Here is a 26,833-nt window from a genome sequence, read left to right on the forward strand (position 1 = left end):
AGATGCGTTGTGCATTTGGAAGATGTATATTTGCTTTGAGCAGTTGTGTTGACTGGAAATGGCCAGCAGAGGGGGCACAGTTACACAAATGCCAAACTGAAGGAAATGTCAATACGACACGCAGCATGTCAGGCTTGGGGAACCTTTAACCATCAAAGCAAATTGCTTATGCAATAAAACAGAAGGATAATGGAATGTGCTGCTACAATGGCAGGAATTGCAGAAATACGGGTGTGTTTAGTGTCTATAGTTCCACATATTATCCAGCATTACCTTGCCAAAGAGGAGAGTGTGTCAGAGCATCCTGCAAACTATGCGTAAATCACACATTTAAATAAAAAGTATAATTGCTTATTCAACTTGCCCAAACAACATGAAGCTTTTGAATAAAAACAACTTTGAACACTAAGTTGGGCAGCGTGCTGCCTCACAGCCCCAGGGACCCGGGTTTGGTTCTAGCCTCGGGTCACTGTCTGTGCAGAGTTTGCATGTTCTCCCCATGCCTGAGTGGGTTTCCTCCGGGTGCTCCGGTTTCCTCCCACAGACTGAAGATGTGTGGGTTAGGTGGATTGGCCATGCTAAAGTTGCCCCTTAGCGTCCATTGACTTGTAGGTTGGGTGATTAGAGGGTAAATACATGGGGTTACAGGGATAAGGCTGGGTAAGATGCTCTTTCAGAGAACTGGAACAGACTCGATGGACCACATGGCCTCCGTCTGCACTGTAGGGATTCCATGATTCTAAATGTTATGCCAAATAGAACCTGGAAACATGAAACTCAAATTTGAAGCGACTATATTATGAATAATTCAAATACCGTTCAGTAGAAATAGTGGTAACAATTATTAAATCACGCTCAGAAACAGGCCCAAAGTAGGCAGGGTAACTCCCATATCTGTCAGATGGGCTCCAGTGCCAGGCCCAGGCTGCTCTGAGATCTTGGTCTCAATAACACATCACTATCAGCCCACAGGCTGGAGCTGACCAGCTCTTTGAGGAAAAGAACTGTCCCCCATTCCGGGGTTGAACGGGCCAAGCGGAGGCCGGGCTATTTTAAATAAGGGCCCGAGAGGACCACCCTGGAGGCCCACCGATAAAGAAATTGAGCTTTGGGCCCGTATTGCAGTCTCCCGTTGACCTTTTAAGAATTCTGGTTAAGCTGCTCAGTATGTGGTACAACCTGGAGGAATAGGTATCTGGAGTAGTGTGTACAATATTGGTCACTTCATTTAAGGAAAGATGTAAATGCGTGGAAGCAGCTCAGACTAATACCTGGAATGGGTGAGTTGTTTTGAGGAAAGATTGGACAGGTTAGGCTGGTATCCGCCGGAGTTTAGAAGAGGTGAACTGATTGAAACTTATGAGATAAGAACATAAGAAATAGGAGCAGGAGTAGGCCATCTAGCCCTTCGAGCCTACCCCGCCATTCAATAAGATCATGGCTGATCTGAAGTAGCTCAGTTCCACTTTCCCGCCCTCTCCCCATAACCCTTAATTCCCCTGTCCATCAGAAACCTATCAACCCATGACTTAAATATATTCAAAGAGGTAGCCTCCACCACTTCAATGAGGTCCTGAAGGGAGTTGACAGGGAGAATGTGGAGAGGCTGTTTCCTCTTGTGGCAGAATCTAGAATGAGGGATCACTGTTTAATAAGAAGGCCGGGGGGGGGGGGGGGGGGGGGGGGGGGATCATCCATTTAAAATGGACGTGAGATGAAATTCTTTCTCTCAGAGGCCTCGTGAGTCTTTGGAACTCTCCCCCAGTAAAGGCAGTGGAGGCAGAGTCCTTGAATATTTTTAAGATGGAAGTGGATAGATTCTTGAGGGGGTGATAGGTTTTTGGGGATAGGTGGGGTGTAGGTTTGTGGTTACTATCAGGTTAGCCATGATCTAATTAAATGGTGGAGCAGGCTCAAGAGGCTGAATGGCCTACTCCGACTCCTTGTTCATTCATTTGCATGTTCATATGGCCCATACCCTGCACTGTGTCAATTTATATCTAAAGATTGCAATCAGAGTATCACAATCAGCGTAAGACCCAGATTTGTATATTTAAACAGGCCGGGGCCCTGGTGTTGTGGGGTAGCGGTACTAATTATTGTGCCACCATGCTGCCCAAGGAGTAGGCTACATGGCCCATTGAACCTGCTCAGCCATTCAACACGATCATGGCTAATCTTGGGCTTCAATTCCAATTTGCCGCCTAGTTTAAGTCCTGTTTTGGGTTGATAGGATCCTCACCCAATTACAGGCCTGCTTACAAATTGCAACAGGCTGGCCTTCAGCATAAAAGGGGCTGTGATGACACTGTGCCTTTAAGAAATGTATTTGAGTCATGTATCTTGTGCAGGGTAGTTTATTTTACAGCCTGTTCTAACCGTTTGGTCTGTACCCTTCAACCTGCAATGTAACTGCAACAGCGTAATCGCTCCTATTTGCTAGAATGTTGGTTTCAATCTGAACTAATGCTGTTCTATTATTTTAGTGTTCCCCCAGACTAGGACTTGATTAGTTGATAGACAGAAAATCATGTGGCTGGGTGAACAGAGACTGATAGCCAAGTTCCGCACACGAGGACGGTCTCAACAGGGATCTTGGGTTCATGTCGCACTATCTGTAACCCCCGTGACTTGCCTGGGTTTGCAAAACCTCACTTACTGTACTGTCTGGAGACAATACACATCTCTTTAAACTGTGATCAGTGCTCCTTCCACTCACATTATCAGCCACTTCAGGTCTTGAACAGCAGGTTAGGTGTAAGGATTCGCATTCTAATCAGTAATCTCTAAACTGTCTGTGCTTTATATGCTCTGTCTGAGGCCAGAACTCTCCATTCACCTGACGAAGGGACTAACCCCGAAAGCTTGTGAGTCTATTATCAAATAAATAGGTTGGACTAAAACCTGGTGTTGTCAGACTTTTTACGGAGCTAGGCTTACACAGAGAAATCAAGCTTAGATGATGCTTGGAGTTGTTGGAGAGCAGTGTCTCTCTTTCTTTGGAGCTGGAGATTGGAATCTACAAGGAAATAAGTCGCTTTCTCTGAGATTCTGCTGTACGGGGGTGAAGCTTTCTCTGGAGGTGGTTATTTGAGAGTCAGAAAACAAGTATCTGTCTGGATCTCTGCCCACAGGTATTAAAGGGCTGGAAGTCTAGCATCCATGTGAGCATTTTTCTTTTGGTGCTAACAGGTTCTGAAGAAGGGTTTTATGTCTATGGGGTACGGTTTGCAATTGGAACAATGGAGATAGCTAGCTGTTAAGAATTACAATTTGTCATGTTTAACTATTCTAATTGGTAAAAGTTATGCTAATTTTTTTATATTCTAACTGTACTTAAATAAAGCTGGTCCAATAAAAGCTTCCTGTTGGGCCAATTGAATCATATCTGGAGTGAAACATAGAAACTAGAAGCAGGAGAAGACAATTCAGCCCTTCGAGCCTGCTCCGCCATTCATCATGGCTGATACCCCTTCCCCCCATATCCTTTAATCCCTATACCCCAAGAGCTGTATCTAATTTCTTTTTGAAAACAGACAACATTTTGGCCTCAACTACATTCTGTGGTAGTGATTTCATACATTCACCACCGTCAAGGTGAAAAAATTTCTTCTCACCTCAGTCCTAAAAGGTTTACCCCTTATCCTCAAACTATGAGCCTGTGGCCAAATGGCCATCTAAAATGGCGATTTGTAAAGCACTCTGGGACAATTGGACAAGAACTAAAACGACAGGCTGCAGTTTAAAGACAGAGACAAACAAGCTGCAACCCTGACGAGTGAATAAACAGGATACGGGTCATCTCCAGGATGAGAGAGACTTCCTGGTCACACTGGGTTGTTTACCAGACATGAGGGCGTCGTGGCCCCTTGTTTGCAGGGAACGTATGTGCCTCCAGCACCTACAGATATGGCCACTGGGGACACACCCAGAGATTGGTGTGGCAGCACCCAACTGGGTTTATTGATCAAGGTGATCAAGTCCTGATCGATTGATTGGCAGTGGCCAAAAGGGGTGCGAAACCCAATGGGGTATAAAGGATGCTGCGCAACCAGGAATCGTTATCTCTCTCTGACCCCATGAACAAACTACAACTATGGTGAACATTGCCAGCGACGACCAGCATGAGGAGAGCCACCACACCCGAGAAGGAAGGAAGAAAGACCAGAGCCAGAGTGTCAGACCAGACCACAGGACCAGACTACGCAGACGACTACCCAGACCAGCACACAGATAAAGGCCAATATCTGCTTGGGTACTTGCCAGTCACGCAAAGTTAAGTCAAGGTCTTGTATTGGACTTGAACTTTAGTATTTTCCTGTAAGATAACTTATCGTTGGTTGGGTGGGTGATTATTGATTGTGTGGGTTTAAATAAATATTGGTTGTACTAACAAGACGTCTGCTCACAGTTCTTTGTCCATCGTATAAGGATTAAAACAGACTGTGCGGCAGGCACAACAACCCCTAGTTCTAACTGGTGAGGACTCCCTCACCATTGGGTACATTGTTTCTGAATCTACCCTGTCTACTACTGTTAAAGTTTATAAGTTTCCATGAGATCCTCTCTCACTCTTTTAAACTCCAATGAATATAATCCTAACCGATTTAGTCTGACCTCATATGACAAACCTGCTATTCCAGAAATCAGCCTGGCAAACCTTCAATGTGCTACCTCTATAGCCAGGACATCCTTTTTCAGATACCAAAACTGCACACCATACTCCAGGTATAAAACCATTAGGCCACTGCTTCCCTCCTCATGCTACCCGAATGCCAAAAATCAATAAACGTTAGGGTCTAGGCTAACTTCATAATGCACCTTGGAGTTTCTGATCTGATCCCTAACAGTGATGTGCGAGGGACCCATCCCCGATTTTTAATTGCCGATGCCAATTTTCAGATGAGAGGTAGTGGCCCGGAAGCTTCTCACCTTGTTGTCTCATTCAGACCAAGTCTCCTCTGCCTTTAGGCCATATGCAAAATTAAGCCAGTGCCTAGAAAGTCTTGTTGCAGCAGAGATAATAATCAATCCTTACAATCAAATTATAGTTAATCCATTTGGCAATCAGCCACTGTTCTGGAGGCTCTCTGCTGGTTGGCATTTCAAGACATTCCAAGTTGGAGATGGGATTTTGGCCGGAGGTGCAGTGTTTCACAGAATCCCTACAGTGCAGAAGGAGTCCATTCGGCCCATCGAGTCTGCACCAACCAGAATCCAACCCAGGCCCTATTCCCACAACCCCACATATTTACCCTGCTAATCTGCCTGACACTAGGGTCGATTTAGCATGGCCAATCCACCTGACCCGCACATCTTTGGACTGTGGAAGGAAACCGGAGCACCCGGAGAAAACCCACGCAGACACAGGGAGAATGTGCAAACTCCACATAGTGACCGAGAATGGAATCGAACTCGAGTCCCTGGCACTGTGAGGCAGCAGTGCTAACCATTATTTCACTGTGCATAAGCTGGCTGAGAGTCTCTAAAGGTTTCACAACATGAGATGTAGAAATAATGAGAACAAGGCTTCCCTCAAAATATCAGGCTGGTTGTCCTAAACTGTACCCAAGTGATCACTACCCTGCCTCCAGCTAAAGTCAGGGAGAAACTTGGCCATATTGTTTTTTGCATTTATGCTTATGTCACTGGCTCCCAACTCATTGGAAGTTTGAGTTTCAGTTTATTTACGAGTGTCACAAGTAGGTTGACATTAACACCGCAATGAAGTTACTGTGACAATCCCCTAGTTGCCACACTCCTGCACCTGTTTGGGGACACTGAGGGAGAATTTAGCATGGCCAATGCACCTAATCAACACATCTTTTGGTGTGTGGGAGGAAACCCACGCAGACACAGGGAGAAAATACAGACTCTGCACAAACAGTGACCCAAGCCGGGAATGAAACCTGGGTCCCTGGAACTGTGAGGCAGCAGTGCTAAGCACTGTGCCACCGTGCTGCGAGCAGTCAGTGATGTTACTGGTCTTTAAACACACTTTCCAATTGCATTGAGACTCAGGTCGGGTCACATCCACATCCCAGAAGGGAAAGAGAGACAGTCAAACGGGGGAAGCAGGAATATCGCTCCAACCTGCTCTTTTCCTTCTGGGATCCTGTTATTGCCACTCCAGCTGAACCCTCAGGGTCATGACATGATGGAGAATGTGTCACTGGCACACAAACGCATCTGAACAGCTTCACTACAAGGCTGCCAGACAGACAGCAGTAATTACTAACATCAAGGCACCCACAGTTGTCTCAAGCTCACAGCGGGCGCTGAACTCGCAAATTATTGTGGTAGCAACTGGCAGCTGTCTGCATGGAAACCAGCTCCACATGTTGCGTGTTAACCCACGGAAGTGGTACACTTAAATCATTCTCCCATAACCCAGGTGACAAACGGCTCAAATATTGGATAGCGGGTGAACCCTGACCCTGGAGCAATAACACAAGGCACATTCCCTGCTTTCTCTCTCCCTCCTGATGGACTGAAAAGAGTTAAGATCACAGCAGCAAGTGTAGTGAAATCGAACATCAACATTTGGAATACCGAATCTCCTTAGCAACCCTGTCATCCAGCAAGCAGCTGCTTTTCCATAGGCATCGTCAGACATTACAAAAGAATTCATCAGTTTAATAAATTCATTAATTTTCTCAAAATGCAGTTGCCAATATCCAAAAAATATCAAGGATCCTGGCTATTCTTAGATGTGCTGTCCAGCCCATTCTGAATATAGCGCAACTTAAAATGTCTAAAGCCAACAAACTGAGTTGACAACACAGTCATAGAATAGAATCCCTACAGTGCAGAAGGAGGCCATTCAGCCCATCGTGTCTGCACTGACTACAATCCTTCCCAGGCCCTATTCCCATAACCTCAAGCACTTACCCTAACTGGTCCCCCTGACACTAAGAGGCAATTTATCATGGTCAATCCATTCAACCCACAAGTCTTTTGAGTGTGGGAGGAAACCCACGCAGAAACGGGGAGGATGTGCAGACTCCACACAGACAGTGACCCAAGCTAGGAATCAAGCCCGAGTCCCTGGCGTTGTGAAGATGCAGTGCTAACCACTGTGCTACTGTGATAGCCAGTGTTTGAAAGGGAAAGAGAGTTTAATATTTGGGGTGGAACCCTTCACTGGGATTGAGGTTTGGTGGACAGCCTCTTCCACAGATCTCTCTTCTTTCAAATGCTGTCTTCTCAAAAAGCTAATTATTTTGTAATTAGGAACAAAAGAAGTATCACAGAATCATACAATCCCTACAGTGCAGAAAGAGGGCCTATCACTCATCAAAACCGCACTGACAACAATTCCACCCAAGCCCTCCCCCTGTAACCCCATGTATTTACCCTGCTAGCCCCTCTGACACTAAGGGGCAATTTATCATGGCCAATCAACCTAACCCACACATCTTTGGACCATGGGAGGGAACCGCTGCACCCAGAGGAAATCCACACAGACACAGGGAGAATGTGCAAACTCCACACAGGCAGTGATGCAAGGCTGGGATCGAACCCGGGACACTGGCACGGTGAGGCAGCGATGCTAACCATTGTGCCACCCAAGGAGTAGGCCACGTGCCCCATTGAGCATGCTCAGACATTCAATACAATCATGGCTGATCTTGGGCTCTAACTCCAATTTGCCGCCCAATGCAAACCTCCAACATTCATAACTTTTCTTTCTATATTGAGAGATTCCGTTCTTCTGTCACCTGCACAGGAATAAACAGACGGATTACTGAACACTCTCCATGCTCATGTTGAAATTCAGGACCACTGTGTAGAGTGACAGATGTTACACATGGCTGATATTGAAAAGTGATCTGTTCCTTCTGTGATAGCGACTGCTTCTAGCTGAGTTTGGGCAGCATAAACATCATTCCAACTTAAAGGTCAGAGTTTTTATACAAACTGAATGATCGTACATGCAAGCTAGAGGGGTTATCTGAAAAGAATGCAAATAATTGGAATATCGCCGATGCCAGGGCGTTTTATAATGACAGGGAAAAGATTCTGATCATGAAACTGAGCTCAAGTTGCTTATAATTTTTTTTGTCCGCTGCTAGAAATAGAGACATGCTTTCAAAGCGTTTTGTCTGGCACTCATCAGGACAGATGCAAAAATACCAAATTTCAAAGGGAACAACACTGAATGCAGCATAAGGAAAAAGGTTAACAGTTGGCAAGTGGACTCTGGTTGAGGTGTTGCCATGATGAATGCGCCAGGAAACAGTTTTGCCTCAAGATTTTGTTTAAATTCAAGAAAAGGCAGGTCAACTCTGATTGAGGCATTGTCATGTGGAATGTGCCAATGGACAGTGTCCCATCGTAGTAAATTGTTCCTTTTTAAATTTGGTGTTCTTGTGTCTGTCCTGATGAGTGTACAATGAAAAACTTCAACAGCATGTCTTTTTTTCCAGCAACACTTAGGTTCTGTACTACCATTGTCCATTAAAACGAATGAATATGAAATCATGAGCAGCTTAAACACGATTTTGTGATAAGATCTTGCAAATTGCCAAGCTCTTATGGCTGACATGTAAGAGAAAGACTATCCCACAGTACTGGAGAATAATGCAGCAAAATATAGAGTAGTCCCTGATGGTTTATGATCGAGAATGTACAAAGGCACAGGATGAAAAAGGCCACTCGTCCCATCAAATCTCTAACTACCCTGAGGGTGTCTTTCTCATTGAAGTTGTCACTAAACTGAAACTAGGTATTGGGAGTTGAAACCATGACATTCATCTTGAGCTGCAGCTGGTGGATTTGAATAAAATCTGAATTTGAATACCATGTATGTGTGGTGGCTATAACCTCAACATCTCATTTAATTCAAATGAAATTTCAGTGTTAAAAGCTTCCTGACACAAGATTAATCGTTCACATTTTTAATAAAGAAAAGGTTTCAGGAACTGTTTTGAAGTGTACAGTGTGCTACAGAGAGTTTTATAGGAAATGTAATTTAATCGTTGAACATTTTCCAACCCATGAGAATGAGGTATTCATGTTATTTGCAATGGGAATTTCAAAGCCAGCATCAGGAAAGACGTAAAACCTCTTGAAAACAACAAGCCTACAATCGCTTTATACGTCACAAACTTATATAATGGGTGGGATTTTCCCATGGCATGGATTCTGACATGGAGGTGGCTCCCCATTGGCCGCTGGCCTGATCCTCTGTTCCCACCAATGTCCATGGTGTTTTGTATGGCTCGCCTATCCCGCTGCAGAGAAACCCACCTTGGGGTGGGGGGTGGGGGGGGAGCGGGGGGGAAGGGTCATCTTCGGGTGGGACCAGAGGATCCCACCCAATGTGGCAAACATGTTTGCTGGTTGCGTACCACACAGAAGGTCCTTCAATTTCCTGATATTTCAGCAACTATTTCAAGGCTATCAGAACAATTACCCAACATAAAATGTAGTAACGAATGATGTTTGACCAATCATTGAGAAAAAACTGACAGAAAGTGAGCATGTTGCCTGTCTTATAGAAAGTAAGGCTTTGAAATCCTAACACTGCATTTTATCATTTTCTTGAGATGAGCAGAGAAGTGAGGCCAGAGTTTGCAGTAGATCTTTCTAGATCAATAGGCAAGAGATAAAGTTGGACAACTTCACCTGCGCTCCATCTGTAAGTAAAACATCCTCATATTTTAACTGGGTTAGTCAGAGGCTTCACGTTGTCACAAATTAATGAAAAACAAATGTCACCTGAATAAGAACATATTCACTGTGTGTACGTGTGAATGTGAGTGTGTCTGTGCATGTGTGTCTGTTTGTCTGTGTCTGTGTGTCTGCCTGTTTGTGTGTGTTGTGTGTTTATGTGTGTCTGTTTGTTTGTGTCTGCCTGTGTATGTATGTGAGTGTGTCTGTCTGTCTGACTGTGTGTGTGTGTGTGTGTGTGTGTGTGTGCATGAGAGAGAGTGTATGTGTGCATGTGACAGTGTATATGTAGCTGTGTCTGTGTGTGCACGTGTGTCTGTGTGAATGTCTGTTTATTTGTTTGCATGCACCATGCACACATACTCGCTTGCTGTACTCATGTACCTTGGCAACTTATTACAGCAGTATTTTTAGCCATGTGAAATGGAGGTAGAGAGACTTCGAAACTGGAAAAGGTCATTTGTCTCAACCAATGCACAATTCTTCCTGATTGATTTCAATCTGATGTGTCTGACTTTTCACTATATCGATATATCATTATTTTCTTCAGAAACGTATCTCCTGAACCTATTATACTGCCTGTTTCATTAGCCCTTCTCTGTACCATATCTGAAATACCAATTTTTCTGCATTGGAAGCTAACTGAATTCCCACATTTTCAAATAAGAATTTCTATTTTTCAAAACACCCGTCTGTGCAGCAATTTAACTGTGTGATTTTTATCAACTCTTTTTCTTAACTGAAAATTTCTGTTAAGTTACACCAAAGACACCTCGGATAAACCCATCTCCCTCAATCTTTCCTCAATGCTTTAGTATCTGCTGTTTGTGAGGGAATGGATTAATCGATTGCACCAAAGGCCATTTGACATCATGGCCAGTGCCAAAGAGAGGGAACATATCTTTCCAATTCCACGCAACGCAAGTGTCATCTGTATTCGATCCTTCCTGTTATGAAGGTGATGTGGCCTATTCCTGAAGATGTATTACTAGCACAATTCTAGGTGGTTGCTTCTACACGAGTGAGGCATCTCCAACACTGAAGTTCCGACGTTCTGGAGAAACTGATATGTAAAACTGCAACTTCCAATTTCTGTACCTGGCTACAACAGCAGACAAAGACTATCACATCCACAAACATTAATCTTCAGACATGATAGTAACACTTCATTTAGCCCATTGTCCTGCCATTCAGTTGCTAACCTGTCATCTGACTTGTCTGCCTGACTTTACCCATATCCCACCAGGCATAACACTTTCATTCCTTCATCCTCTCTGATGAAATATATTCAGCCACCAGTATTACATTTATAATTCCACTTTATAGACTGAGATCTTCCCCTGAAGACTGTGGGTGGCGATCTTATCAGTTTGTCATGCTTGTTGATTGTCATGGCAAGCTGGAAACATTGTAAGAGAGGCTGCGATCTGGGGTGAGCTGCAATATCAAGGGGGAATAGGGTAGTGACAATCTCTCAGTGCACTGTGTGCTTTCGACTGTGCACTGGGAGTTCAGGGTGCATGTGCAATAGTGCACTCCAACAGTCATCAGCTGGCTTCCCAGCATGAATAGACTCCATCGACTCCCACTACTGGCGAGAAATACACTTTGCCCTATTTTCTTTTCTAAGTATCATAAGATTTTATTTTTTCCTCTCGCTGAAAAAAGCTGATCTGAAACTCTGCTGTTTTTACGTTCATTCAGCACTTAGAATTTTTTTGGTAAGATGTGAGGTACAAATACCAGGATCTGTAGTCAGAAAAAATTGACACTTTGCATACTGTTTTAATGATTGTAAATGAGGCCCAGGGTAAACTAAATTAAATTAACTACCATGAAAGGATTCTTATAGTTTCAGTGATTCCTCTATTTCTCTACTTAGCTGTTTGGGAGCGACATGTTGGCACAGTGGTCAACATTGCTGTCTCACAGTGCCAGGGACCCAGGTTCAATTCTGGCCTCAGGTCACTGTCTGTGTGGAGATTGCACACTCTCCCCATGTCTGTTGGTTTCCTCTGGGTGCTCTGCTTTTCCTTCCACAATCCAAAGATGTGTGGTTGATTGGCCATGATAATTTGCCCCTAATGTCAGGGAGATTAGCAGAGTAAATATGTGGGATTGCGGAAATAGGGCCAGGGTGCGATTGTTGTCGGTGCAGACTCGATGGGCAGAATGGCCTCCTTCTGCACCATAGGGATTCTATGATTCTAGAGTCTGCCTATTTAATGAAAAAATGGATAAAAGTCTATCTGGATTAACTTTGCTGAAGTGCCTCACCCTCTGGGGAATTACACCATGCATACCAGAAGATCCAGTATTTCCTGATAGGTTCTGACTCCAGAAATATATTACTCATTAAATCCTCAACACAAAACATGTCAATCAAAACAAGCAAACATTTAGAAAAGACAAAACAAAGAGGCTTTTTTCACCTAGCTTCACCATCATTCGCCAGGTTTGTTTGCTTATACACAAAAGGGATATTTTCTTGGTATGCCGTCTTGGAAATCAGGACTTCATTGTTCGAGAACATGGTTATGATTCTGTTGCACCTGTAGGAAATCGCCTCCATGATGAACAAACAAGGGCGGCACAGTGGTTAGCACTGCTGCCTCACAAAGCCAGGGACCTGAGTTCAATTCTGGTCACTGTCTGTGTGGAGTTTGCATATTCTCCCCCATGTCTGTGTGGGTTTCCTTCGGGTGCTCTGGTTTCCTCCCACTGTCCAAAGATATGGGGTCGGGTGCATTGGCCGTGCCAAATTGCCCCTTAATGTCTGGGGGATTAGTAGGGTAAATACATGGGATTACAGGGATAGGACCCGGGTGGGACTGCAATCAGTTGTTTTCAAATCCCTGACTATTGTGCTTGAGGGGCCAAATAGCCTCCTTCTTCACTATAGGGATTCTATTATTCTATGGTGTGATTCTATGAAATGCCTGTCAGAGTTAGCACCACAATGTTAAGAAGGCTTACATTGGCGTCAAACCCATACCTGCACTGTTGTCACAAGGACAAATCCAGACGTAATACCTGTCTTGAAAAACTGTAGTCATAATTACTGCAGCTATAAACTGAATTTCAGGAACATAAAATATCACCTTCGTTATCGATGTCTATGAGCTTGTCAAGGAAATCCTTCACACAGCTTACGCTCTGTAAAATGAATGGATGAAGGGGTGTCATCCACTGTTCTTTCCCATGTCCCAACTGAAGGCCCAGGTTGCCAATACTCTGAACTGCCTGAAAGGGAAAGACAGAAGTCAACCCATTGCTCAAGCAATACCACCTGCCTTTTCCCCTGACGGAAATGATCTTAGTCCTAAACCATTTGCAGACTCTGGAGTCTAGAATGTGGGGACATAGCTATGGGATTAAATGCAAGAGATTGCAGGCAGAGAGCAGGAGAAATGTTCCCTTTTAAACAGTGCGATATGAGGCAGGAGGATGCATCAGCAAAATTAGGGATTGAAGCAAAGATCATGCCTACATTCCAGGACAGGTTAAATAGGTGATTGAAGGGAAAAGTTGAGGGGGGGGGGGGGGCGCATGCGATTGGTATAATGCTTGTGTAAGGCTTAAGGGTGGCACAGTGGTTCGCACTGCTGCCTCACAGCACCAAGGACCAGAGTTCATTTCCCAGTTTGGGTTGTTGTCTGTGTGGAGTTTCCTGTGTTGCGTGGGGGTTTCCTCTGGTTTTCTCCCACAGTAGACGTTCTCTCAATGTCTGCACGGATTTCCTTCAGGTGCTCTGGTTCGATTCTGGCCTTGAGTGTCTGTCTGTGTGGAGTTTGCATGTTCTCCCCATGTCTGTGTGGGTTTCCTGCCAAGCTGAATTGTCCCTTAGTGTCTTAAGATATGTAGGTTAGGGGATTAGCGGGGTAAATATGCCTGGGATAATGGGATAGGACCTGGGTGGGATTACTGCTGGTGTAGACATGATGGGCCGAATGACCTCTTCTGCACTGTAGAATCATAGAATCCATATAGTACAGAAGGAGGCTATTCCGGGTACATCGAGTCTGCACTGACTATAATCCTAGCCAGGACCTATCCCTGTAACCCCATGCATTTACCCTAGCTAGTCCCCCTGAACTAAGGGGCAATTTAGCACAGCCAAACAAACTAACCCGCACATCTCTGGAGTGTGGGAGGAAACCAGAGCACCTGGAGGAAACCCATGCAGATACGGGGAGAACATACAGGCTCCACACAGACAGTGACCCAAGCCAGAAATCAAACCTGGGTCCCTGGCCCTGTGAGGCCGCAGTGCTAACCACTGTGCCACCGCAGGGATTCTATGATTCCATTCCATGATTAAGCACTGACATACTGAATTTTTTTTAATATAATTTTTTTTTTGCATATTGTAATCAACCTTCCAATATTCAGCCTTCAACCTACCTCTTCTGACCGTGGTTCATATATCTGTACCCTCCTCGCTAGTTGTTTCAAATCCCTGACTATTGTGCTTTGGTCAGCTATATTTATACAATACAAAAACAGGCCTGTTTGACTGTGCCATTCTGATACCTGGACTGGGACTTTCCAGCTACTTGCACCCCAAGACCTCCAATTCCCACCCGAGATTAAATGGTCCACTGAATTCTCTGTCTCACTCAGTACAATTCCCGTGGGGGCAGGACGGGAAACTTTCGGCTGTGGTCCCATCTGAAACATGAGCCTGTTTGATACTGTTTACTTCCAGAAGTTTCTATTTCATTCCATCCCTACAGTAATAATAATCTCCCATAAACCACATCGACCAGAACCGAATCAGAAAAGATCTCAAAAAGGAAGGCAGTTTTGTACAGTAGCTGTACAGGTTTGGCAGTTCCCAGCTGATATTGCAGCACAGACATTAAATATCTAATGAATAAAGCCAGGTCTGGGAGGAACCATGCAGAAAGAAACTCATTCTGGTACTGAACCATTTAATTGAAGACTGACGACAAGGATTGAATTATATTATTGCGTTCATTTGTGTACATGATCAGAGTAACACTAGGAAACTATTGCACACATGATGGGTGCAGTCACTGGCTATGCTGACGTCTGTTGGTGTCTAAATAAACAATAAGAATGCTGAACTGGCAGAATTTCTGACCTGAAGCTAAAATATGTCATCGAAACAAAATACTCAACTAAAGGAGTGGCATGGTGGCACATTGGTTCGCACTACTGCCTCACAGTGTTAAGGACCCAAGTTCAATTCCAGCCTCGGGTCACTGTCTGTGTGGAATCAAAGAATCCCTACAGTACAGAAAGAGGCCATTCACCCCATCGAGTCTGCACCGACCATGATACCCACCCAGGCCCCACCCCCATGTCCCTACATATTTATCCACTAATCCCTCTAACCTACGCATCTCAGAACACTAAAGGCATTTTTTTTAGCGTGGCCAATCAACCTAACCCGCACATCTTTGGACTGTGGGAGGAAACCAGAGCTCCCGGAGGAAACCAACGCAGACATGAGGAGAATGTGCAAACTCCACACAGATAGTGACCCGAGCCAGGAATCAAACCTGGCAATCAAGGGCAATCACTGGAGCTGTGAAGCAGCAGTGCTAACTACTGTGCTACCATGCCGGAGTTTGCACGTTCTCCCCATGTCTGCACGGGTTTCCTCCAGGTGCTCCGGTTTCCTCCCAAAGTCCAAAGGTGTGCGGGTTAGGTTGATTGGCCATGTTAAAACTGACCCTCGTGTCAGAGGATTAGCAGGGTAAATATGTGGGGTTATGGGAATGGGGCCTGGGTGCGATTGTGGTCAGTGCAGACAAATAGGCTCCTTCTGCACTGTGGGGAGTCAATGATTCTAACTAAAGATATTTCAGACTGGAGCAAAACTGAATGCTCCCATTGCCTTTTCAACAAGCCTGCGATCCCACACCGCTGGTTTTGAAAAGAATGTCTGTAAGTCTACTTGTAAATGCATCAGTTGAGAGAAATTCCTCTTGAGCGATTAAACAAAGCTCCAAAATAATTAAGTTGAACTGGAAATCGGAATTAAAAATAGAAAATAACTGGCGTTTCAACAGTAGCTAATTCAGGCCTTTCCAGAGAATAGCATCGCATGTATAGCACATAGTGTAAATGTTCCAGCTCCTATCCTCTCTGCTTTCTGGAAGGTTCATTTCCTCCACAATACCCTTACTTATGCTGCCATCCCCCCAACTTCCAGCTGCCCTTCTCCACTGCATTATCGTGCAATTAATCCAGAAATCTCTCCACTCACCATTATCTAAAGCCCCAAATGTTCCTTCCATGTCAGACACCAATTTTTTGCGCTGTAATTGTTACCATCAGACTTGGCCAGCAGGCCAAAGGGGAAGCAACAGCACTGTGGTATTGTCACTGGACTAGTAATGCAGAGGCCCAGGGTAATGCTCTGGGGACATCGGTTCAAATCCCACCCGTGGCAGATGGTGAAACGTGAATTCGATAGAAATCAGGAACTAAAAATCTAATGATGGCCCATGAAATCATTGTCGATGTCCTTTAGGGAAGGAAATCTGCCATCCTTACCTGGTCTGGACTAAATGTGACTCCAGACCCACAGCAATGTGGTAGACTCTTAAATGCCCTCTGAAATGGCCTGGACAGCCATTCAGTTCAAGGGCTATAAGGGATGGGCAATAAATATCCCAGCCAGCGATATCCAAAACCCATGAATGAGTTTAAAAATCATTCAAACTGCAACCTATGAAATTAAATTCAATAAGTGCGCTAATTTGTGATGGCCCCCAGAAAATGAACAGGAAGGTAATCAGGTTGTTATAAAACCAAACCAAGTCACTAATATCCTTCAGGACAAGAACCCTGCTTCATTCAGTCTTTACACGATTCCAATCGCACCCAATGTGGTTCAATTTTAATGCCCTGTGAATGCTCTAGCACACCAAACATTTGTGACACATCTTCTTTCTCTTGACTAGGAAGGGGCCATATTTGTCAGCAGTGCCACTCATCCCCTCACTGCACAGCAGGAAAACTAAACAGTGGGAACCAAATTGAGATCAGGTGGCCACTTCAGCGGAATATATCATTCATTCATTCATTAGGGGGAGGTGATGGCCTAGTGGTATTATCACTAGACTGAGGAAACTCGGTAAACGCTCTGGGGATCCGTGTTTGAATCCTGCCACGGCAGATGGTGGAATTTGAATTCAATTTTTAAAAAAATCTAGAAATAAGAATTTACTGATGACCATGAAATCATTGTCAATTGTTGGGAAAAACCCATCTGGTTCACTAAGGTTCTTTATGGAAGGAAATCTGCCTTCCTTACCTGGTCTGGCCTACATGGGACTTCAGAGCCACAGCAATGTGGTTGACTCTCAACTGCATTTGGGCAACTAGGGATGGGCAATAAATGCTGGCCAGCAACAACCAATTGCTCCAAATGAATTTTAAAAAATTCTTTTTTAAAATGCATTCATGGGATGGGGTGTCGCTGGCTATGCCAGCATTTATTGCCCATCCCTAATTACCCTTGAGAAGGTGATGGTGTGCTACTTTCTTGAATTGCTGCAGCCCATGTGGTGTAGGTACATCTACAACGCCGTTAGAGCGAATTCCAAGATTTTGATTTAGCGACACTGAAGGAATGGTAATATAGTTCCAAGTCAGGTTGTTGTGTGACTTGGGAGGGAAACTTAGTGGTGTCCTCATGCATCTGCTGCCCTTGTCCTTCTAGGTGGTAGAGATCATGGGTTTGGAAAGAGCCTTGGTGAGTTGTTGCATTGTCGGTGAGACATGATGCCACTGTGCACTGGTGGTGGAGGGAGTGAAAGCTGAAGGTGGTGGATGGGGTGCCAATGAATTGAGCTGCATTGAACCAAGTGGTGACAAACGTTTTGAGATGACTGACCTCCAACAACCACAACTATCTTCCTTTGTGTTTGGTATGACTCAAACCAGAGGAGAGTTTCCCCCTAATTCTTATTGACTCCAGCTTTGCTCAGGCTCCATGATGCCACACTCAGACAAAATGCTACCCTGATTTCAAGGGCAATCACTCTCACCCCACCTCTGAAGTTCAGCTCTTTTTCCATGTTTGGACACAAGCAGTGATGAGTTCAGGAGCTGAGTGTTTCTGGCAGAATCCAAACTGAGCATCAGTCAGCAGAATTATCGCTAAGCAAGTGCTGCTTGATAGTGTTGTTGATGACCCCTTCTATCACTTTACTGATGATTGAGAGTAGGTTGATTGGGCAGTAATTGACTGGGTTGGATTTGTCCTCATTTTTCTGGACAGGACATACCTGGGCAATTTTCCATATTGTTGGGTAGATGCCAGTGTTGTTGCTATACTGGAACAGTCTGGCTAGGGTCGTCGCTATTTCCGGAGCACAAGTCTTTACTTCCATTGCCAGAATATTGTCAGGACCCATAGATTTTGCAGTATCCAGTGCCTTCTTGATATAATGTGGAGCGAATCAAATGGGTTGAAGACAGGCATCTGTGATGCTGAGGACCTGCAAAGGATGGATCACTGAGCACCTCTGACTGAAGATTAGTGCAAATGCTTCAGCCTTATCTCTTCCAGTGATGCGCTCTGCTCCCCTGCATAGAGGATGGGGATATTTGTGGAATCTTCTCCTCCAGATAGTTGTTTGATTGTTCACCCCCATTCACAGTTGGATGTGGCAAGTCTGCAGAACTTAAATCTGATCCAGTGCTTGTGGGATTGCTTAGCTGTATCTATCGCATGCTGCTTCCACTGTTTGGAACACAAGTAATCTTGTGTTGCAGCGTTACCAGGCTGACACCTGATTTTTTTAGGTATGCCTAATGCCGCTTATGGCATGCCCTCTTGCACTCTTCATTAAACCAGGATAATTCCCCAGCTTGGTGGTAATGATAGAGTGGAGGATATGCCAGGCCATGAGGATAGAGATTGTGTTGAATTTAATCCTGCGGCGCTGTTGGCCTACAGTCCCTTATTTTGGAGTTGCTAGAACTGTTCAAAATCTACCCCATTTAGCATGGTGGTGGTGATAAAGTCAGAGAAGTTTACAGCATGGAAACAGGCCCTTCAGCCCAACTTGTCCATGCCGCCCAGTGTTTACCACTAAGCTAGTCCCAATTGCCTGAATTTGGCCCATATCTCTCTACACCCATCTTACCCATGTAACTGTCTAAATGCTTCTTAAAAGATAAAATTGTACCAGCCTCTATTACTGCCTCTGTCAGCTCGTTCCAGACACTCACAACCCTCTGAGTGAAAGAAGGTATCCTCAATTGAAAGTGGGACTTTGTCTCCACAGTTCACTCCCACCAATACTGTCATGGACAGATGCATCGTGTCAGGCAGGTTGGTGAGGATGAGGTTTTCCCTTCTTGTTGATGCCCGCACCACCTGCCACAGACCCAGTCGAGCAGTTATGCCCTTGGGACTCAGCCAGTGCAGTCAGTTGTGGTGTTACCGGGCCAATCCTGGTGATTGACATTGAAGTCACTCACCCAGAGTACATTCTGCTTCCCACCCTCAGAGTGGCTCTTCTAGTTGCTGTTCAACACAGCAGACTACAGCTGAAGTGGAGGGGGATGGGAAGGGGGCAGTAGGTTATAATCAGCAGGAGGTTTCCTTGCCCATGTTTGACCTGATGCCATGACACTTCACGGGGTCCAGAGTCAATGTTGAGGACTCCCAGGGCAATTCCTTCTTGACTCTATACCACTATGCTACCATCACTCTGATGAGCCTGTCCTCTTTGTGGGAGAGCACAGCAATTCTGTCAACGGCTCAGGATCTAAGCAGAGATTGTGATGATGGTGTCTGTAATAAGCCTGTGGAGCCAGAACTCCCTTCACCAAAATCTCTTTATATATAAACTCTAACAGCAGTACACAGAGTGCTAGTTGTTAGCAGCCTATCTCCAGAGCGCCAGTGGAACTGACACTCCCAGCTAAGTACAAGGCAAAGATTCTCTGATTGGCCCATCAATTGGATCCTTAATCAGGGAATTTATACTCTAATAGGCCAACCTCAACGGCCTGATTGAAGTCATTGCAGTATCCATCTGGTTCTATTCTTTGTAAACTGGTTCTATTTTTTGCATACCACGCTACCACTACCCCAGATAGTGTCAGGATTTTGTCTGTTAAGGTATGAGTCTGATTACATTATGGACAATCGACAATGGCTTCATTAGACTAGCCTTTAATTCCAGCTTTATTAATTTAATTGAAATTCCAGCAGTTGCCATGGTGAGATTTGAACTTATGTCTGCAGAGCATTAGTCTGGACCTGTGGAATACTAGTCCAGACATTACCACATCGCCATTGTCTCCCCTGTGAGGAGCTGCATTTCCTGTCTTATTTCTATTAGTTTGTCTTGTTGAATGCTATAAATCCTGTGCAGAAAAGGATGATAGCACAGACTGTTGTCACTCCCCAGCCAATTATCCCCATCTTCACTGAGTACCCTGAGCAGAATGGTCAACGTTGGGGAGAAGTGAATCACTCAGTCACCTTTCTCTCACTGTTTGGCAGTAACTCACAGTCTGACTGTCCTTTTTACATTTATCGACTCCTCAACACTGAATAAGATGTAAAAGTCACCTTTGCCAAAAGCAGCAGGGTCCTTCCTGTCCTCGTATCGGCATGATGGTCTCTCAGGCTAAAGAGTTTGGGTGTTAAAATAGCTGGAGCAAAAAACCTCAGAAACAAGAAGCCGCTGATAGCCAAGTACTTGACATCCTAAAAACGAGAGCAAAATGTAGACAAAATCAATAATTGTCAAAACAATGGATTTTTCCTGATCAGAAAAGCCTCCCCTTTTTATATGTATTAACTAATCTGAGACCTGGATCTCATTTAGATTACATGCATCAGACTTTGAGAAATTGGTACCAATCATCAATTGTTTTCTTTCCATCAGAATTTTAGGTTTTGATCCTTCAAATAACGTCAGAGGGTAACATCCTGCAAAATCCATCATCTTCACAGAATTCATAGAATCCCTACAGCACAGAAGGCGGCCATTCGGCCTATCAAGTCTGTACCAACCACAATCCCACCCAGGCCCTATTCCTGTAACCCTGCATATTTACCTTGCCGATCCCCCTGACACTAGGATCAATTTAGCATGGCCAATCAACCTAACCTGCACATACTTGGACTGTGGGAGGAAACCCACACAGACACAGGGAAAACAGGCAAACTCCACACAGACAGTGATCCAAGGCCAGTATTGAGTTCAGGTCCCTGGCACTATAAGGCAGCAGTGCTAACCACTGTGCCACTGTCTCACCCCTAAATGACACCGAAGTGTTGAGAGAAACGTATATCATGGGGAAGCAATGAGCACAGAATGAGACCATTTGGCCCTTTGTACCTGTGCTGACTCTTTGAAGGAACTATGCAGTTATTCCCCATTCCTTTCCCCACTGCCCTGTTTTATTTCTCTCTGTTTCAAAAAGGTACCTAATAATACATCATCATAAATTAAAGAAAGGTGAAGATAACCCTGGGAACACGTTGCCACTACCCACACTGAATGAGTTGTAACTGAGTCATTAATAGGCTCTGGCAATAGTTCTGCATTACAATAGGAATTCAAGGGAAAAAATCTGCACTTTCTTCGCTATTACACGATACTGTCAATTTCTAAAAGTTCTATCCTTCAGCACACCCATAATTCAGCATCAGGAAACAGAATGTTTATAAAAGCGTTCTCTCCGATAGTTTATGACTGTGAAAGTGGATCCATTATTCATTAGGGTAGCTGAACACTTTCCAACCAGTCTTAATACAGTGACTATAGAATAGGCAGTATTCCCACCCCAGTCCAACACCGCCATCTCTACATTGTACAATATGCTGTACTGATGACTCATTCGGAAGTGTCAAAACCAAGATCATTATTTTCATTTAATTTTTTTCTCAATGTGCACATTTCCAAAAGACTTTTTTCTTTACATTATTTGAATCTATTACACATACCTCTCAGTTATTCTCCCTTTTCCTGGCCCCTCAATCAGCATGAAAGCAGAGCTGAGTGTTTTACCTGACCCCAAGCTGCACGCCCTATCCAATCCATCAAGCTCGCTTCTGCCACATTGCCTGACCCCATCCACATTCCATCCTGAAAAATCACTGAAACCCTCGTTCAACTCTTCCAGCCATCTCTTACACCCTCTTCACCAGCCTCATCAGCTCTATGCTGTACAAGCTTCATCCTGTCTCAAACTGTGCCAGATGTATTTCTCCCACTCTAAGTCACACTATCCTATCTGGGAAGTGCATTAAAATGTTTGCTGCATCAAAGAAACTAAGGCAAATTCAAGTCATTGTCGTTTTGCCTAAGTTTTTAACTTTATTTATTACTATCACAGGTAGGCTTGCATCAACACTGCAATGTGAAAATCCCCTAGTTGCCACACTCTGGCATCTGTTCAAGTACACTGGGGGGTAATTTAACATGGTCAATGCACCTAACCAGCACATCTTTCAGACTGTGGGAGGAAACTGGAGGCCTGGAAGAAACCCACGCAGACACAGGAGAACGTGCAAACCACACAGACAGTGACCCAACCCGAGAATTGAACCCGGCTCCTTGGCGCTGTGAGGCAGCAGTGCTAACCACTGTGCCATCATGCCCCCCCCAAACTGCGTAGTGTCTTTAAACCAAATCTCTTCCTCACCCATCCATAATTCAGGGCTATCAGCCTGAGGAGGAGTAACTTACTCTTCCTTCATTATAATACACTCTATATCTAATATGCACTAATATTGTGTCTGATGTGAACAAACTGCAAGACTTTATACACATAAATACACACAGACAGTGAACTATTGCCAGAGCCCATTAATGACTCAGTGAGAACTCTGTGCAGAATCCACACAGACAGTGATCTAAGCCAGGAACTGAACCTGGCGCTGTGAGGCAGTAGTGCTAACCACTGTGCCACCGTGTCGCCCCTAGCAGATGGCTTCAGTCTTTATCAAGGACCAAATATAATCTAAACTCTCAGAGTAGCAAGTAAACTGAATGCTCTCATGCCACGAGACACACAAATTCTTATACCTGGAAATCAGTGAGGTTTGCTTATGCAGGGGTGGGGGGAGGGCTGAACAGAATAACAATCTCTGATCAAGTTACCTTGTTTCTGTTAAGCATCTATTATTCTGCTGTTAAGTACAATCCACTGTGCCTGAACCATCTTGAGGAACAAATGTAGACCACAGAGAAGCACAATGGGTCTATTTCAACTTATTGTTGGAGCATTAGCTTGTGCGGCAGGAGAGCTTTTTGCCTTTGTTTGCCAGTTCAACATGACAGGATGATTCTCCGGCCTTATAGCTCACATCACTGAGCTTGCTGCTCTGAATTTCAAACTGAAATTGTTGATGTTTGTGGAAATAAGGGTTGTGGACAACAGGCAGAGGATGACAACCCAGAAGTGGGGAGTTAAGAAAAGGGGGAGAGGGAATCTGGGAGTGGAGGGGAGCTGTGACTGAGCAGAGAGTGGTAGCTGTAAGTATGGGGAGGGATGTAAGATAATGGCAAGCCAAGTTGGTCCTCTTCTACACTTAGTGGACCTTTGCCTGGATTGGTAATGGATACTGGTTGGGACCCTGGGATCAGTTTACCTGAGAAGCTTCTCAAATGATGAATGATGGGCAGAATGGAGGGGGAGGAATCAAAAGGATGAGTGGAATTTCTTCAATAAGGGCAGCATGGTGGCAGAATGGTTAGCATTGCTGCCTCACAGTGCCAGGGACCTGGGTTCAATTCCAGCCTCGGGTGACTGTGTGTGGAGTGTGCACGTTCTTCCTGTGTCTGTGCGTGTTTCCTCCGGGTGCTCCGGTTTCCTCCTACCATCCAAAGATGTGGAGATTCGGTGGATTGGCTATGCTAATTTTCCCCTTCGGAAGGGATTTTCCTACCGTGCTCACCCTAAAGCTGGAAAATCCAGCTCGAGGTCAACAGACCTTTGCATGTTCGATTCCCCCCCCACTATCATGGAGTCACGGGGATAGGGCCTGGGTGGGATTGTTGTCGGTGCAGGATCAAGGGATCGAATGGTCTCAATCTGCACAGTGAGGGATTCCACAATCGTATGAAGTCAGTTCAAAACATTACAAGAATTGCCCACAGGTCAGTAATTGTCAGCTATTGATACAGTCAGATCTTTTGGAGCTTTGGTGCAATATGAATTTACTGACGTTATCGAATCACCAGTCTGACTGAAAGATACCTCATTATCTGCTTCTGGAAACTGCTCCTCCACTCGCTTGTGTAACTGTTTGAAAGCCACTCGCATAACGGAAGGACACTGTTCGACTGAACCCACAATGGCCTCCATCACATCAGTCAGGTAAGATTTTAAAAGTTCCTGGCTACACTCTCGGACGCCAGCTTCTGAAAGGCTCCCTTTGAAAGATATCCTCCTGTTGGATCAATAAAAGAAATAATGGTTAGTATTGGCATTTGCCCTCTCCATCCCGCACTGCTGCTCATAGTTTTCATTGATTTAATTGGAAAATTATGTTCCACGCATTACTATTGCAAGGAGATTTGTTCCAATAGCTTTTTGTTTTAATATTTGAGTAGTGCCAAGTGGAAAAGCAAATTGCTTACTCTTAAAAAAAATACCCTTCATTTGTTACAGTTCTGAGATGTGAGCAGATTAATATAGTAAATTGATACCTCAGCTCACTGCAGATTTGAGTGCTGGAGCAAGGGGTAAAGCATGGAGTCGAAGTACAAGCGGTATGGTGGCACAGTAGTTCCACTGCTGCTTCACAGCGCTTCACAGCGATTCCCAGTCACTGTCTGTGTGGAGTTTGCACATTCTCTCCATGTCTGTGCGGGTTTCCTCCGTGTGCTCCTGTTTCTTCCAAACATGTGCAGGTTAGGTAGATTGGCCATGCTAAGTTGCCCAGGGAGGTTAGCCAAGGTAAATGCATGGGATTATGGGGATAGGGCTTGGGTGGAATGGTGGTTGGTGCAGATGGGCTGAATGGCCTCCTTTTGCACTGTATGATTCTATGAAGAACAATCAAATACTCAGGTCTCGTGCGCGGTACGATTTCTATGGAAATGCAACAGGAAAAGCATCACAGGGAAGGGGGAAAGCAGTCCAAGCCACTCTCACACCGTCAGCATCCAACCCCGTAAAGGCAGGATTTCAGCACCGACTGTCCACCCATATCCCTTGGATCAAGATAATACAAGTCCGAGAATTGGAGAAGAGAAGAATCATAGGCTGAAATTTTACCGGCACGCCTGCCCTGGAATCAGGGTGGGTGCGACTCACAGGATGGAATCCTCCTTTAGCCCGCCCTGGAATCGGGGTGGGATTTTATGGGTCTCGGCTGAGCGAGGCTGTAAAATACCAGCCATAGAATCTCTACAGTACAGAAGGAGGCCATTTGGTGTGAGTCTGCACCATCCACCTAGACCCTATCCCCATAACCCCACAAATTTACCCTAGCTAGCCCCCCTGACACTAGGGTCAATTTAGCATGGCCAATCAACCTAACCTGCGCATCTTTGGACTGTGGGAGGAAACTGGGGCACTTAGAGGAAACCCATTCAGACACGGGGAGAACATGCAAATGCCACACAGACAGTGACCCGAGGCTGGAATTGAACCTGAGTCCCTGGTGCTGTGAGGCAGCAGTGCTAACCATTGTGCCACCATGCTAGTTCAGGAATTGCCCCATTAAAAAGGGAGCTGACAGTTACATGATCAAACCCTGGGCTTTCATAACAGGATCCAGCTGAAGATACCAAAATAAACAGCCAGCCTCTGTTTACGGATGATGCCAAGTTCTTTGGCAAAGCAAAGACATTGAGAAACCTGGAAATTAATTCCGAATCTGGGCAGTTAGGAATTGCAAATACTTTCTTGCCGTCTGTCGGAGCGGATCCCAGTATTTCATAAGCCTGAAGCTGGCAAGCTGTAGCGGGGAGCCCATTTGTCACCATGGTTACATAAACCTGGCCCTCCTGACCATCAGACAGTCACACAATAATTAAAATCTAACCCCTTAACTTGTCTGAAATTAAAACAGAAAATGCTGAAAAACCTCTGCACGTCTGGCAGCAGCTGTGAAGAGAGAAACAGAGTTCGCATATCGAGTCCAAGTGACTCTTCTTCAGAACTGGAGAGAGGGAGAAAGGTGAAGGGCTTTATGCTGTTGAAAAAGAGGAAGGGGCAGGTGGAGCTAAATAGAAGGTAAGGGATAGATTAGAGGGCAGGAGAAATTAAATGACAATGTCACAGAACACAAAACAAAGAGTGGTAAGGATAGTACGAACTTTTGTCCAGAGTAGGTTTCAATAGCAGAATAAAGGTCAGCACTGCCTTAAAGCAAAGTAGCAGGGTGTGTTAATAGCAGAGAAAGGGTCAGCTTCTCAAAGCAAAATGATGAGAATAAGATGCGGTCTAGGGGAACAAAAATCAAAACGCAGGGCCGATTTCAGAGCCTGAAGTTGTTAAACTCAATGTTGAGTCCAGAAAGCTGTCAAGTGCTGAAGTGGAAGGTGAGGTGCTGTCCTTTTTCCTTTGGGCATCACTACGACACTGCAGCAGGCTGAGAATAGAAACATGGACATGAGAGCTTCATTTGCCTGTTCTCTTCAGATCTGCCGAACATTTTGTCTTCTTTGTTTTTCCAGATTTTGTGCATCAGCAGTTCTTTGCTCTTTTACTCAGTAGAACTTCAATGAATTTGCTGCTCTCTCTGAATTTTACAAAGAGATGTTTCTTCCAAATACACGGCATGCGCTGACAGGTACAGCAAGCTCTTGGCAAACAAGGCCAGGGAGCTTGAATAGGCCACTTGAACACAAAATATCAAACAAATCTTCAGCATTCAATTGTACATTTCAAATCCAAACTGATTAGAATGTCGCATGGTGTTTAATTTGCACCACTGTGGAGGAGAGAAACTTAGATTTTTCTCGACATCAATATCAGAACCTAACTCACTAACTGCAAATCATCAGTTAGCAGAGATGAAGGTCTGTCTATTAAGCAGTTTTATTAGCTGCGTCAAAAATATCCTTAGAATAATTAACTCATTGACACCTTGCCTTCTTGAAAAGACCTTTGCCTTTGAGAAAATGCATCTTCATCCATTATGTTTTCTTAAGCCAGGCACAGAGACCAGTGTAACTCATAACTCACGGAAACA

General features: G+C 44.7%; 1 protein-coding gene across 3 annotated transcripts in view; it reads right to left on the reverse strand.

The window, feature by feature from the left end:
- The window catches only part of rasal1a (RAS protein activator like 1a (GAP1 like)), a 278,029-nt gene that overhangs the window by 43,376 nt on the left and 207,820 nt on the right, over window positions 1-26,833 (reverse strand). For all 3 annotated transcript variants that reach the window (XR_013889047.1, XM_080208234.1, XM_080208233.1), the window contains exons 14-16: window positions 23,887-24,079; window positions 20,246-20,383; window positions 12,777-12,918 (exon numbers count right to left, since the gene is read on the reverse strand). Coding sequence is in view for 2 of the 3 variants with exons in the window: in XM_080208234.1 (XP_080064360.1) it covers window positions 12,777-12,918; window positions 20,246-20,383; window positions 23,887-24,079 (473 nt within the window). In the remaining variant the exon portion in view is untranslated. The remainder of the gene's footprint in view (window positions 1-12,776; window positions 12,919-20,245; window positions 20,384-23,886; window positions 24,080-26,833) is intronic.

Source organism: Carcharhinus amblyrhynchos, chromosome 20 (assembly GCF_965287045.1).
Source record: "Carcharhinus amblyrhynchos chromosome 20, sCarAmb.v2.hapA, whole genome shotgun sequence".
Classification (NCBI taxonomy): Eukaryota; Metazoa; Chordata; class Chondrichthyes; order Carcharhiniformes; family Carcharhinidae; genus Carcharhinus; species Carcharhinus amblyrhynchos.